Source organism: Somniosus microcephalus, chromosome 1 (assembly GCF_052327205.1).
Source record: "Somniosus microcephalus isolate GS21.2 chromosome 1, FLI_Smic_1.0, whole genome shotgun sequence".
In the NCBI taxonomy this organism is placed as follows: Eukaryota; Metazoa; Chordata; class Chondrichthyes; order Squaliformes; family Somniosidae; genus Somniosus; species Somniosus microcephalus.
In genome coordinates, this window is record NC_140987.1 from 20,190,268 (window position 1) to 20,205,540 (window position 15,273).

The 15,273-nt window shown below is 48.2% G+C and overlaps 1 protein-coding gene across 7 annotated transcripts in view; it reads left to right on the plus strand.

Moving 5' to 3' along the window:
* Positions 1-13,963, plus strand: part of rnf4 (ring finger protein 4) — a 55,782-nt gene extending 41,819 nt beyond the window's left edge. For 6 of the 7 annotated variants that reach the window (XM_085973529.1, XM_085973202.1, XM_085973139.1 and 3 more), the window contains 3 exons: positions 2,037-2,229; positions 3,875-3,953; positions 7,696-13,963. In XM_085973529.1, the coding sequence (XP_085829655.1) occupies positions 2,037-2,229; positions 3,875-3,953; positions 7,696-7,845 (422 nt within the window). In that variant the 3' untranslated portion in view covers positions 7,846-13,963. The remainder of the gene's footprint in view (positions 1-2,036; positions 2,230-3,874; positions 3,954-7,695) is intronic. The other variant, XM_085973615.1, reaches the window with a different exon arrangement.
* Positions 13,964-15,273: the final 1,310 nt, after the last annotated feature.

A 15,273-nucleotide genomic window follows, 5' to 3' on the forward strand; every position in this document is an offset into this window, starting at 1 on the left:
CCTCTCCCTCTGCTCTCTTTCTCTCCTCTTTCCGTCTCTCCTTTCTCTTTTTTCTCCATTCTTTCTCTCTCCCTCTCCGCTCTGTCTCCCCTCTCTCTCCTCCCCCCTCTCTCTCTCCCCCCTCTCTCTCCTCCCCCCTCTCTCTCCTCCCCCTCTCTCTCCTCCCCCCTCTCTCTCCTCCCCCCCTCTCTCTCCTCCCCCCTCTCTCTCCCTCCCCCCTCTCTCTCTCCTCCCCCCTCTCTCTCTCCTCCCCCCTCTCTCTCTCCTCCCCCTCTCTCTCTCCTCCCCCCTCTCTCTCTCCTCCCCCCTCTCTCTCTCCTCCCCCTCTCTCTCTCCTCCCCCCTCTCTCTCCTCCCCCCTCTCTCTCTCCTCCCCCCTCTCTCTCTCTCCCCCCTCTCTCTCTCCTCCCCCTCTCTCTCTCCTCCCCCCCTCTCTCTCCTCCCCCCTCTCTCTCCTCCCCCTCTCTCTCCTCCCCTCTCTCCTCCCCCCCCTCTCTCCTCCCCCCCTCTCTCCTCCCCCCCCCTCTCTCCTCCCCCCTCTCTCTCCTCCCCCCTCTCTCTCCTCCCCCCTCTCTCTCTCCTCCCCCTCTCTCTCTCCTCCCCCCTCTCTCTCTCCTCCCCCCTCTCTCTCTCCTCCCCCCTCTCTCTCTCCCCCCCTCTCTCTCTCCCCCCTCTCTCTCTCCTCCCCCCTCTCTCTCTCCTCCCCCTCTCTCTCCTCCCCCCTCTCTCTCCTCCCCCCTCTCTCTCCTCCCCCCTCTCTCTCTCCTCCCCCTCTCCTCCCCCCCTCTCTCTCCCCCCCCTCTCTCCTCCCCCCCCTCTCTCCTCCCCCCCCTCTCTCCTCCCCCCCTCTCTCCTCCCCCCCTCTCTCCTCCCCCCCCTCTCTCCTCCCCCCCCTCTCTCCTCCCCCCCTCTCTCTCCCCCCCTCTCTCCTCCCCCCCTCTCTCCTCCCCCCTCTCTCTCCTCCCCCCTCTCTCTCCTCCCCCCTCTCTCTCCTCCCCCCTCTCTCTCCTCCCCCCTCTCTCTCCTCCCACCTCTCTCTCCTCCCCCCTCTCTCTCCTCCCCCCTCTCTCTCCTCCCCCCTCTCTCTCCTCCCCCCTCTCTCTCCTCCCCCCTCTCTCTCCTCCCCCCTCTCTCTCCACCCCCCTCTCTCTCCTCCCCCTCTCTCTCCTCCCCCCCTCTCTCTCCTCCCCCCTCTCTCTCCTCCCCCCTCTCTCTCCACCCCCCTCTCTCTCTCCTCCCCCCTCTCTCTCTCCCCCCTCCTCTCTCCTCCCCCTCTCTCTCCTCCCCCCTCTCTCTCCTCCCCCCTCTCTCTCCTCCCCCTCTCTCTCCTCCCCCTCTCTCTCCTCCCCCCTCTCTCTCCTCCCCCCCTCTCTCTCCTCCCCCCCTCTCTCTCCTCCCCCCCTCTCTCTCCTCCCCCCCTCTCTCTCCTCCCCCCCTCTCTCTCCTCCCCCCCTCTCTCTCCTCCCCCCCCTCTCTCTCCTCCCCCCCTCTCTCTCCTCCCCCCCTCTCTCTCCTCCCCCCTCTCTCTCCTCCCCCCCTCTCTCTCCTCCCCCCCTCTCTCTCCTCCCCCCCTCTCTCTCCTCCCCCCCTCTCTCTCCTCCCCCCCTCTCTCTCCTCCCCCCCTCTCTCTCCCCCCCTCTCTCTCTCCTCCCCCCTCTCTCTCTCCTCCCCCCTCTCTCTCTCCTCCCCCCTCTCTCTCTCCTCCCCCCTCTCTCTCTCCTCCCCCCTCTCTCTCTCCTCCCCCCTCTCTCTCTCCTCCCCCCTCTCTCTCTCCTCCCCCCTCTCTCTCTCCTCCCCCCTCCTCTCTCTCTCCTCCTCCCCCCCTCTCTCTCTCCTCCCTCCTCTCTCTCTCCTCCTCCCCCCCTCTCTCCTTCCCCCCCCCCTCTCCTCCTCCTCCCCCCCCCCCCCTCTCCTCCTCCCCCCCCCCCCCCCCCCTCTCCTCCTCCCCCCCCCCCCTCGGCCCCTCTGATCCACAAACAGAAATACCAGGAAATTGGTCAGAATAATAGAACATTTTTACACGCTTTTCTTTTGCAGACCTCGCCTCTTCAAATAGTCAGCCAAGTTCCACCGAAGATCAGCCAGGCAGAACCCCGTCAGACAGCTGTATTCTCTGCAGTGACGAAGAAGATGCCAGAGCAGATGGGAGCAGCAGCCTGTCTAGAACCAGTGCAGCACATGTACCTCAGGGAAATCAGCTTCATCCTGCTTTGTGTAACAAAGACTTGAGGTAAAAGAAAGACTTGCATTTCTATAGCACCTTTCCCGACATCCCAAAGCACTTTACAGCCAATCGACTCCTTCTGACGTGTAGTCACTGTTGTAATGTAGGACACGTGGCAGCCAATTTGCGCACAGCAAGCTCCCACAAACAGCAATGTGATAATGACCAGATAATCTGTTTTAGTGATGTTGGTTGAGGGATAAATATTTTGTCAGGACACCGGGGATAACTCCCCCGCCATGGGATCTTTCATGCCCACCTGAGAGGGCAGACGGGGCCTCGGTTTTACGTCTCATCCGAAAAACGGCACCTCCGACAGTGCAGCACTCCCTCAGTACTGCACTGGGAGTGTCAGCCTAGATTCCGTGCTTGTATATCTGGAGTGGAACTTGAACCCACAACCTTCTGACTGAGGCGTGAGTGCTGCCCACTGAGCCATGGCTGACATCAAACCATCCCTGACCACCCTCCTTTCAGCCCTGGGAGGCACTTTCCCTTTTTTAATGGTGCCGTTTGCTATTTCTCAGCTGAGCGGGTAGAGATGAACAACCTGATGCCAGACCTGTGGCAGCATGTGAAAAGGAGCTCCCTCCTCCTGCCACATGGAGGGCTACGGAGTGCTGGCTGACAGCCCTTCTAAAAGTGTTGACTGAATCTTGACTTGCTTTGTGGAGCATCATGTGACAGCCCACTGACTTATTGGTAAGCCAACATGTTATGCCATGACATCGCCCAAAGATAAAGTCGAGTTTTTGTTATCTGTTAGATGGTGTAAGTAACCTGCAGTATAAGTGGCTGATTTTAAAATGCTTGGGTAATTGCACTCGTCCCAAGATCCTGGAACAGCCCGTTGAAATCCCCAAATTGGACACGCGAACAACAAAAGTGACAGATTGTACTTTTCCTCTGATGGTGTCTGTATCTGCCTCTGTTTAGAAATGTATTTCCACTGGCCCTTTCATCTCTTGGACCTGGATTTAAATCCGACCCAATGTGATGCGTTTAAAAACCTCAGTGTCTCAATCCACAGCCAGCTATGACCATAAGGGCACGAAGCTGGGCTTAAGGACTCCCCAACATCCTGGGTCCCAGCAAACTGTGCCTGGGTCAGACAAGGGTTGGGGGGAGTGAGACCTACGGGTCTTTTAAAGAAAAAAGTGGAGCAATTTGTTTAAACATTTTTCACGCACACCCAAGATTCTGGGTGGTACGTCTCCCCCCCACACTTTCTCTCTCTCTCTCTCTCTCTCTCTCCAACCACCCCGCCTCATTCGCCACTCAATTGGTGGTAGAAATTTTGATACAGGAAGAGGCCATTGGGACACTCTGCTTCCCCATCTGTTGCAGTCCCATTTGCCGCCTTGTTGCTTCAAGCGTTTGATCTCATTCCCGATTGGATGTCGTGACCGATTGGGCTCAGTTGCTGTGGCTGGTCCCGCCATTCCTGGGCCGGGCAGTCAGTCTCGCTTCAACCAGTAAACTGCCTCGGCTTGCTCATGTAGAAAGGCCACTTGGACAAGCTGCTGTAGATCTTTGCGACAGAAACCCAGCATGGGTGTGGGGGGGGGTGGGAGGGGAAATTAGTGACGATAGCAGTGAAGGTGTGCAGGTGTAATCAGAATAAATATTTACCTGTATTTCTTTTTGGCAGATCTGATAACAGTTTTGTTCACCGCAGGACTTCCTCAGGAACCATTAGCTGCCCCATATGTATGGATGGTTACGCAGAGGTAAGCCAACATCTGTGGAGGAATGCAATTGTTGTATAGAATGATACAGCACAGAAAGAGGCCATTCGGCCCATCGTGCATGTGCTGGCTCTTCGAAAGAACGATCCCCTGCTCTTTCCTTGATAGCCCTGTAATGTTTTCCCCTTAGTATTTATCCAATTCTCTTTTGAAAGTTACTATTGAATCTGCTTCCACCACCCTTTCAGGCAGCGCGTTCCAGATCACAACAACTTGCTGTGTGGAGTTGCGGGGGGTGGGGATGTTTCGTCATCACCTTAAATCTGTGTTCTCTGGCTACCAACCCTCTGCCACTGCAAACAGTTTCCCTTTATTTACTCCATGAAAGTTATGAATGGTTTTGATAAACACCTCTACCAAATTTCCCCTTCTCCTTCTCTGCTGTAAGGAGAACAACTCCAGCTTCATAACTGAAGTCCCTCATCCCAGGAACCATTCTAGTAAATCTCTTCTTGGCCTTGACATCCTTCCGAAAGTGCGGTGCCCAGAATTGAACGCAATACTGGGGCCTAACCAGTGCTTTATCAAGGTTTAGCATAACTTGCTTGCATTTGTACTCTCTTTATTGATAAAGCCAAAGATACCATATGCTTTTTTCCACAGCCTTCTCAACATGCCCTGCCACCTTGAAAGAAAGAAAGACTTGTATTTCTATAGCACCTTTCACAACTTTGTGAATTGCTTTACAGCCAATGAAGTACTTCTAAATTGTAGTCACTGTGGTAATGTAGGAAACACGGCCGCCAGTTTGTGCAGGCAAGGTCCCACAAGCATCAATTGGATAATGACCTGATCATTTGTTTGTGATGTTGATTGAGGGATACTTATTGGCCAGGACACCTGAGACTCCCTGTTCTTCGAGTAGTGGCCGTGGGATCTCTTGCGTCCATCTGAGAGGGTCGACGGAGCCTCGGTTTAACATCTCATCCGAAAGACGGCACCTCCGACAGTGCAGCACTCCCTCAGCACTGCACTGGAGTGTCGACCTGGATTTTTGTGCTCAAGTCTCTGGAGTGGGACTTGAACCCACAACTTTCTGACTGAGGCGGGAGTGCTACCCACAGCCCGGGCTAACACAAAATGTTATGAAGTGGCATATTTCCCCAAAATGGTGCAGCTGCGATTGGGCTTTTGCTGTGCGCTAAATGGCTGCCACATTCTCCTATACTGCAGTCTCTGCACTTCGCTCCAAGTCATTGTATGTGACGCGCTTTGAGGTACGAGACATAACAAACTTGAATTTATACAGTGTCCTTGGGTTATTCCAAAGCCAATGAATTAATATTTTTGAGTGTCACTGACGTAAGAAAACTACTAGGCACTTGGTCAGAGTATTAAACAAGGCTTTAATCGACTGTTTCACAACATGGAGGTCTAGTTATCCTTCACTAGTTCCTGTTTACAAAATGTCCTGCGCAAACTGGGCCCGTGCCCGAGTATTTATACTCTCCCTGGACAGCGCCACCAGCAGGCCGCCCAGTATTATTTCATAAGTCATTTCTACATGAATGGCAAGATTCATGTCAGTCACTGTTACTTGGGCAAAAAAGCCAGTTTGCTCACAGTAAGGTCCCACAAATAGAAAATAGAATAAGTGGCTAGTAATCTGTTTTGTGATGGTGGTGATTGAGGGATGCATGTTGACCATTAACTCCTCTGCTGTTGTTTGAACAATGCCATGAGCTCTTAAATCCACCTCACTAGGTAGATGGGATGTTAATTTAACCTCTCAGCCTCTGAAAGGCAGCACCTCCAACAGTGCAGTGGTCCCTCAGTGCTGCACTGCAATAAAGTGCTGTGTCTCGGCTTGGCTCTGCTCTGTTGGTGGTACTCCTGCCAGAGCCTGTCGGCTGTGGATTCAAATCCCACTACAGGATTTGAGCATGTAAACTAGGCTATCGATTTAGTGCAGTACTTGAGGGAGTGTTGCAGTGCCAGAGGAGCTGCCTTTCAGACTGGATATAAAGATCCAGTGGCACTGTTCGAAGAAAAGCCGGGGGAGTTCTCCCTGTGTCCTGGCCAATATTTATCTCTGATTCAACAACTAAAACAGATGTACTGGTCACACAGTCCTGTTGTTCTTTGTGGAATCTTAATGCATGCAGATTGGCTGCTGCGTTTGCCTCGGTAACAGTCATCACACTTAAGAAGTAATCTATTAGTTTAAAAGTGGTTGAGCCATCCTGTGGATGAGAAGGTGCTATATACATGCAAGTGTTTGTTTTTTATGCAAATACAAGTCTTTTGCTTTCAGACTAACATTGAGAGTCATTTTTGCTTTATGCTGTTGCTGTTAACCTAGATCTGGCTGGTCAGAGCACCTGCGTACATGAGCTGGTTGAACCTGCGTCAGTCGAGGGCGCTCCTTCACACCGTCTGGCTCAGTCACATCTCCCAGACAGCTTCCCTCATTCCCTCATCACTCAAATGCTGTTCAGAAAAAAAAAACCCAGCAGATATAAAGATGCGAATGACTTGCTGTAGAAGGTGCTGATGGATATGCTGTAACTCTGCATGTGTAAACATGTTTTAAGTTTTGATTTGATTCAGTAACGATCCTAAAGCATTGGTGTTATTTCCAAATCCCCAACCTTCACGCTCTGAAGTTAAAGCCTGTGCATGTTGAGGTATAAATGTTTGTACGCAGTTCCCTAGTCTGCTATTTCAGCAGAAATGTGCAATGTTTTTATTAAAATGTTACTGCCTCCCTTAAAATACAGGAAACTTTGGTTTATCCGGAGCTGTTTCATTCGTTTTTTTTTCTTTTCGTTGCTTTTTTTTTCACTAGTCAGGCTCTGCAAGGTCTCGCTTAAGCTGTTGCTAAGCTACAGAGACGCTTGCAAGGTACGGCCGACTGTTTAGAAGCAACAGGGTTTGTTGCCAGATACGGAGCTCCAAAGCTGGTTTGTCCGGCAGTTTTGATGGGACGGCAACAGCTCGGTCCCGTCGGTGCCGGATATCTCAAAGTTTCCTGTAGCAGGCAAAAGAATTGCACTTTAGTATTCAAGTACAGGAAACTTTCTGGTATCCGGCACTGACGGGACCGAGCTGGTGCCGTACCATCAAAACTGCCGTAGAAACCAGCGCTAATGTTAAAACATACGGAGCTTTTGAGCTCCGTGTGAATCAACAAACCCTGTTGCTTAGCAACAGCTTCAAAACAGTTGGCTGCAGCTTAAAAGCGTCTCTGTAGCTAAGCAACAGCTTCAGCTAGACCTTGCAGAGCCTGACTGGAAAAAAAAAAGCAACGAGAAGTAAAAAAAACTTTTATAGGAAACGGCTCCTGAATTTTGCCGGCAGATAGAGCTTTCCGGACATTTAACCTCCGGTTAAACGAAAGTTTCCTGTATTGATTCAAGTGAACTCTAATTTTACATTTTTACTGTAGAATATTTATGGGGATCGGACAGAAAGAGACACAAATCGGCCTCAATCTAATTGAATGACGGAGCAGGCTCTGGGGCTGAATGGCCTCCTCCTGTTCTATCATCGTCTTCAGGCAGGAAAGACACCCACCTAATGTTGTCAACTCTGATAATGCAGCACTCCCTCAGTACTGCTCAGCACCTAAATTGGCTCAAGTCCTGGTGCGAGACTCGAATTCAGAATCTTCTGACCAAGAAAAAGGGAAATTCACATGGTGGTGTTTCAAAGCCACAGTGTATATGCTGCTGTTGTTGGAAGATTTTACAAACAAATGTTATTGTTTTTGGTCCTTGCCTAGATTGTCCAAAGTGGGAGGCTTATCGTCTCCACTAAATGTGGTCACATCTTCTGCAGCCAGTGTATCCGGGACACACTCAAAAATTCACACACGTGTCCGACCTGCAGGAAGAAACTGACCTCGCGCCAGTACCATCCAATTTACATCTGACCGCGGGAGCGTCTTCCTGAACTTTATGTACCCGACCAAGTGTCGGCCGCCTTGGAATCAATCCTCTCGCGTTCTTCAGCTTTCCCCGCAGCAACAGGCGCCCCCCTGCTGGAGACCGAAACGCGCTTGCAAGATGCACGCGTCGACTTGCTGAAGCATTGAACAATGTGGCGGGGGCGGGGTGGGTGGAGGGGTAGAGGGAGAAATAAAACAAAGCACCAGCATATTCCAGTCACCAACTAAATTCAAATGTGTGTTTTGTATGTGTTTCTCTTTTTTTCTCTCCCTCCTCTTCCCCCCGCCATCCCAGGTCAGTGACAGGTCATCACTGGATGAGGTGCCGTCGGTTTGCGTTCACGATCAACACTGATCTGTAAAAGTGATCTTCCACGTCGTTGATTTGCAGCCCGATTTTTAGCAAATCTGCCTTGCCAATCTACTGATCATCTCGCCTCGGTACCAAGGACCACCATTTGCCTGGTTCCTGCTTGGGTCCCTGTTGTATGGCAGATGGTGCCTTCTTTTTATATTGCAGCTAAGAGTGCAGAGTGGGCTGCAGAAAATGTCCGGATGGTAGTGTGCAGTGAATTAACGGGGAGAGTTGGGGGTGGGGGGAGCATAATTTGAAGGTTACACGAGGAACACAAGTGTTTATTACTCTCATGCTCAGGAAATCTTTCAAAGCCTTACATGTGCTGAAGGTTGAGTTTCACTTCTATGCATGATTTCAGGTTTCCCTTGTGTTTTGGGAATGTCTTGCCTTTTTTTTCTTAAATTAATCCTTTTTTTTTATCTGTAACTTGACATCTGACCAAAGGTTAGCGCGTAAGGCTGCTCCTCGTCTGTGGCACAACAGCTGTTTGGGAAATGCAGCTTTGTGCTGAAACCGATCAAATTTGACGTGTTGAAATTCAGATATCTTTAAAAAAAAATAAAGATGAAATTAGTTTTTAAAGATGTTACAATGAAAGCATTTTGAGTAATTGGTGAATTGTTTATTTTCATTGTCTGTGAATCTTTGTGCAGAGTGATGTGTTTTATTAACGTTGAATATTAGACTACCCATAATGTTCTGTGTCTATAACCTCTGTGCCAATAAGAATGCTGTTTTTTTTCCTAAAGGTGGACAAGTCCTGGCAAAAGGATGGGGGCTCAACACAACAAATAATAAAAAATAAAAAAAATTAGTCCCTTAAGTATTTTCTCCCCATTTAGTCTCCTTTTTCCAAGTTAATTTTTCCCTCCCCCCTCATTTACTTGAACACTGCTTAGGCATTTTCCTGAACTTATACATGCTCCAAGCCCTTGCTTTCATTTCATTACAGGAACCAAGTAGCTCATAATGTCGGGTTCTTTCTGCGTCGCTGTGAGCACTGGCGTTTCCTGAGTGACCGGCATGAACCCTCTCCAAGTACAAACCCTGGAGTCTTCACTCCTTCCATACCCACTCAGTTCTGGTCTGAAGGCAGCTTTGCATTGAAGGCGTGTTGTCAGTGAAAGCAGTCGGAGACTGAAGACACTTTTTACGTGTCTCCACTTAAAACGAAACCTGCAGAAACGGTTTCCCTTTTGCCTTTGCAGATTGTATGTTACAGGAAACTCTTTATGCGGGACCGGCGTGGTGCCGGTTTGTCAAAAAATCTGGATTACAGAGAGGTATAGTAAAAGGTACGAGAGCTCCGTACACAGCAACAAATCCAGGCTTCCCTGTTGCTTAGCAACAGGTGCAGGAGCTCTGGCCACATGATCCAGGCGTTCCTGTTGCTTAGCAACAGGTGCAGGAACCCTGGTTACACAGCCACAGATCCAGGAACGGCCACTAATATGAAGTAAAACTTCGCTGAACCTACTCCTGAATTTTGCCGGTTAACAGAGATTTCTGGTTATTTAGGTGCCGGTCAATCGAGAGTTTCCTGTACTATTGAATCGGCTTCCACTACCCTTTCAGACCATGCATTCCAGATCAAAACCACTTTTTTAAATGTTTCCTTATGTCGTCTTGGTTCTTTGGGCGATCACCTTAAATCTGTGGCCTCTGGTTACCGACCTTCCTGCCACTAGAAACAGTTTCTCATTATTTACTCTATCAAAACCATTCATAATTTTTGAACACCTCAGTCAAATCTCCTCTTAAATGTCTCTGTGCAAAGGAGAACAACCCTAGCTTCTCCAGTCTCTACACATAACTGAAGTCCTGCAGCCTTGGTACCATTCTGGTCAATCTCCTCTGCACCCTCTCCAAGGCCTTGACATCCTTCCTGAAAGTGCGGTGCCCAGAATTGAACACAATACTCCAGCTGAGGCCTAGCCAGTGCTTTATAAAGGTTTGGCATAACTTCCTTGCTTTTGTACTCGACTTCTATATTAATAAAGTGAAGGAGCTCATATGCTTTTTGGTAGCCATATCAACTCCTGCCACCTTCAAAGATTTGTGTAATTACTCCCGCCCTGCAGATCTCTGTTCATATGCCTCCTTCAAAATTGTACCATTTGGTTCATATTGTCTCTTCTAAATATATCACTTTACCGTGTGTTAAATTTCACCTGCCATGTCTCTGCCCATTTCACCAGTCCGTCTATGTCCTCTGGAAGTTTGTTGCTGTCCGCTTCATTGTTTACTGCATTTCTTGAGTTTCGTGTTATCAGCAAACTTTGAAATTATGCCTTGTGTACCTAAGTCTAGGTCCACCTTGTCTTGAGCAAGGGAAGGGGAGAGAACTCTTAGTTTGGGAACGGCCTGGCCTCAACAGGAGCGCAAGGCATAAGTTCCACAATGGGTGCACAGAATATATGAAATAAAGAAACATTACTGCCAAGTCTGATAATACTGGATAAATGTTATCAGCCACTAGATGGAGCAATTGCAGTGTATTGTGTAGACACTTCCTGTTCTATCTCCCATTCCTTCCCCTTAGGAAGAACACTTTATAACTAACCCAGCTCCAATTACTCTTGGACATCCTGCAGAACGCTAGTGATCTCCTGCACCAACAGAATGAAAGCATGACTTGTGTTTAAAAAGTGCCTTTCACAACCTCAGGATATCCCAATGCACTTTACAGTTAATGAAGTACCTTTTGAAGTGTAATCACTGTTGTAATGTAGGAAACATTGCAGCCAATTTGCGCACAGCAGGATTGCAGAAACTATAATATGATGACCAGATAATCTTTTTTAAAGTGTTGATTGAGGGATAAATCGTGGGCTAGGTCACCGGGGATAACTCCCCTGCTCTTCGAATTAGTGTCACAGGATCTTTTACATTGACATGAGCGGGCAGACGGGGCCTCGCTTTGATGTTACATCTGTAAGACAGCACCTCCGACAGTGCTGCACTCTCAGTACTGCACTGGAGTGTCAGCCTAGATATGTTCTAGTATGTGTAACAGAAGACCTGGCACAGACTCCTGTGGAACTCCATCACTCACTGCTCCCAGACACAGCTGTTGCTGATTTATCAGCACTTCTTGCTGCCCCTGCCCTTCCTCTTTTCAACTCGGCTTGGCAATTTGCAAATAGTTCCAGGAGATTTTTCTTGAGTCTCACATGTGGAACTTTATCAAATGCCGCCTTCCAATCCAAGTAAATTCCAGCCACTGGACAGCCTTTGGTATTTTAGTTACCTCCTGAATTCCAGCAGATTAACGATGCATCCCCGTTGCTTCTAAATCCATGCTGACTCCTTAAGCCTTTGGTGCTCTTTAGCTAAGCATACCTAGTGCCCCATGCATTTCCCTACTACAGGCATTAAACTAACTGGTAATAATAATAATTCACAAGTACATGAACAACAAAATCTTGCATGCCTCCATTCCATTTCCACCATTCCTTCTGTCCGACAATCTTCAGCCCAACACCCGGGCCTGCTCACCAGCCGCCTCTCCCGGGGCTCCTTCTGTGACCTTCTCACCAACCGCCCCTCCTCGGGGCTCTTTCCGTGACCTTCTGCACCTGGTCTTCCCTGATGGTCACCCCTCCAGGTACTAACCAGGCCTGGCTCTTGCTTAGCTTCCAAGCCTTGCCAGTGACCCTGTCCCTAGTCCCAGGAACAGATAAGGTGCCACACACGAGGCTATTAAACAAAATTAGGGCTCATGGGATTGGGGGTGATATACTAGCATGGATTGAGGATTAGTTAATGGACAGAAAACAGAGTAGGAATAAACAGGTTATATTTGGGTTGGCAGGCTATAACGAGGGGGACGGCAAGGATCAGTGCTTGGGCCTCAGATATTCACAATCTATATCCATGTTTTGGATGAGGGGATCAAATATATCCAAGTTTGCTGATGATACAAAGCTGGGTGGGAATGTAAGTTGTGAGGAGGATGCCAAGAGGCTTCAAGGAGATATAGACAGGTTAAGTGAGTGGCCAAGAACATGGCAAATGGAATATAATGTGGAGAAATGTGAAGATATCCACTTTGGTAGAAAAAATAGAAAAGCAGAGTTTTTCAATGGTGAGGGATTGGGAAATGTTGGTGTTCATTGGGACCTGGGTGTCCTTGTACACAAATCACTCAAAGGCAACATGCAGGTACAGCAAGCAATTAGGAAAGCAAATGGTATGTTGGCCTTTATTACAAGAGGATTTGAGTATAAGAGTAAAGATGTCTTACAATTATATAGGGCCCTGGTGAGGCCATACCTGGAGTATTGTGTACAGTTTTGGTCTTACCTAAGGAAGGATATACTTGCCATAGAGGGAGTGCAATGAAGGTTCACCAGACTGATTCCTGGGATGGACGGGATTGTCCTATGAGGAGAGATTGAGTAGACTAGGCCTATATTCTCTGGAGTTTAGAAGAATGAGAGGTGATCTCATTGAAACATACAATATTCTTACAGGGCTTGACAGGGAGGATGTTTCCCCTGGCTGGGGTGTCTAGAACCAGGGGTCAGTCTCAGAATAAGGGGTTGGCCATTTAGGACTGAGATGAGGAGAAATTTCTTCACTCAGAGGGTGGTGAATCCTTGGAATTCTCTACCCCAGAGGGCTGTGGAGACTCAGTTGTTGAATATATTCAAGACAGAGATATCAAGGGATATGGAGATAGTGCAGGAAAGTGGAGTTGAGGTAGAAGATCAGCCATGATCTTATTGAATGGCCTCCTCCTGCTCCTATTTCTTATGTTCTTATTCCCTTCAAACTTTCTTGTTAGTATTAATTATAGATCTAACCGATAGACTGTTACAAAAGAAAAGCTTGCATTTATATAGCACCTTTCACAACCTCAGGACTTCCCAAAGTGCTTTAGAACCAATGAAGTACTTTTGAATTATATTCACTGTTGTGTTGTAGGATATGCAGCAGCCAATTTGTGCACAGCAAGCTCCCACAAACAGCAATGTGATAATGACCAGATAATCTCTTTCTGGTGATGTTGATTGAGGGATAAATAGTTGCCAGGACACCGGGGAACAACTCCCCCTGCTCTTCTTCAAAATAGTGCCATGGGATCTTTTATGTCCACTTGAGAGAACAGATGGGGCCTCCATGAAACATCTCATCTGAAAGAAAGCACCTCTGACAGTGTGGCACTCCCTCAGCACTGCACTGGAGTGTCAGCCTCGATTTTTTAGCTCTGGTCTCGAGAGTGTGACTTGAACCCACAACCTTCTGACTTAGAGGTGAGGGTGCTACCCACTGAGCCACAGCTGACACAAAAAAATATGGCAGCCTTTTTTTAAATTTGTCTAAGAGAAGCTTCAACAATGCCTAGTCAGACATGATGTAATTCAATAGGTTTTATGTCACCGTGACACAGGTTTCTGCACAAAAAAGGTTTAGCCGAACACATTTACAAGAAACAGTGCCCCTTTGAAAGCACCGCCACATTACAGAACAAGGCACCATGAGTTTCTTTACATATAAACGGTCACTGCACCCAAAAAAAATGTAATTCAAGGTGCTTTGAGATGTCTCGACGTGATGAGGAGCTGTATTATTATGGTCTATGTGGTTGTTTCATGGAAAGAAAAGCAGTGTGAAAGGGTATTAATAAAGTAAGTTGGGGAAATCACCTCCAAAGGCTGTCAAATGCAGCACATGTTGAAATGTACCCAGGCATTCAATTTGTAATAAAAAATTACGTCAGATTTTTTGATGCTTTAGAAACACGTGTATCAGTTTGTAGTACTGAAGTAAAATAATGCAATGTTCTGGTTCCATAGCACCATCTGCACCTGCAGCACAGAAAGAGGCCATTCAGCCCATCATGTCTGTGCCGGCTCTTGTCTAGAGCAATCTAAAATTAATCCGACTACCCCACTCTCTTCCCCTGAGCTCTCTATCTTCTGCTTCAAACGTTTGTCTACTCTTCCCTTAAAAGCCGCAGTGGTCTCTGCCTCAATGACTCCCAGAGGCTTGGGGCGGGTGCCTCTGAAGTTCCCTTGCAAACATGAATGCCGCCCCACCCCCATCATGTAAATGGCCACATCTCTGAGATTTGGGAGAGAGTCTCCAGTTTGGAGTTAAGACAGACAGTGGTTCAGCTCCACCACACTTGTGTCTGTCAAGAATTTGAGACCATTATATGTAAAAAAAATTCTCCGAACAACAACAACTGGTATTTGGGATAGAGAGCAGGAAATTCGGGTCATTTCTGGGTACCGCAAGGATCAGTGCTTGGGTCTCAGTTATTCACAATCTACATCAATGATTTGGATGAGGGGACTAAATGTAATATATCCAAGTTTGCTGATGATAAAAAGCTGGGTGGGAATGTAAGTTGTGAGGAGGATGCAAGGAGGCTTCAAGGGTGCATAAACAAGCTAAGTGAGTGTGCAAGAACATGGCAAATGGAATATAATGTGGAGAAATGTGAAGTTATCCACTTTGGTAGGAAAAATAGAAAAGCAGAGAATTTTTAAATGGTGAGAGATTGGGAAATGTTGGTGTTCAGAGGGACCTGGGTGTCCTTGTACACGAATCACTGAAAGTTAACATGCAGGTACAGCAAGCAATTAGGAAAGCAAATGGTATGTTGGCCTTTAGAGTCATAGTCATAGAGTTTTACAGCACAGAAAGAGGCCCTTCGGCCCATCGTGTCCGCGCCGCCCATCCATCCCTGTCCTGTCTAATCCCATTTTCCAGCATTTGGTCCATAGCCTTGTATGCAATGGCATTTCAAGTGCTCATCCAAATGCTTCTTGAATGTTGTGAGGGTTCCTGCCTCTACCACCCTTTCAGGCAGTGAGTTCCAGATTCCAACCACCCTCTGGGTGAAAAAGTTCCTCCTCAAATCCCCTCTAAATCTCCTGCCCCTTACCCTGAATCTATGCCCCCTTGTTATTGACCCCCCTACTAAGGGGAAAAGTTCCTCTTTATCTACCCTATCTATGCCCCTCATCATTTTGTACACCTCAATCAGGTCCCCCCTCAGCCTTCTCTGCTCCAAGGAAAACAACCCCAGCCTGTTTAGTCTT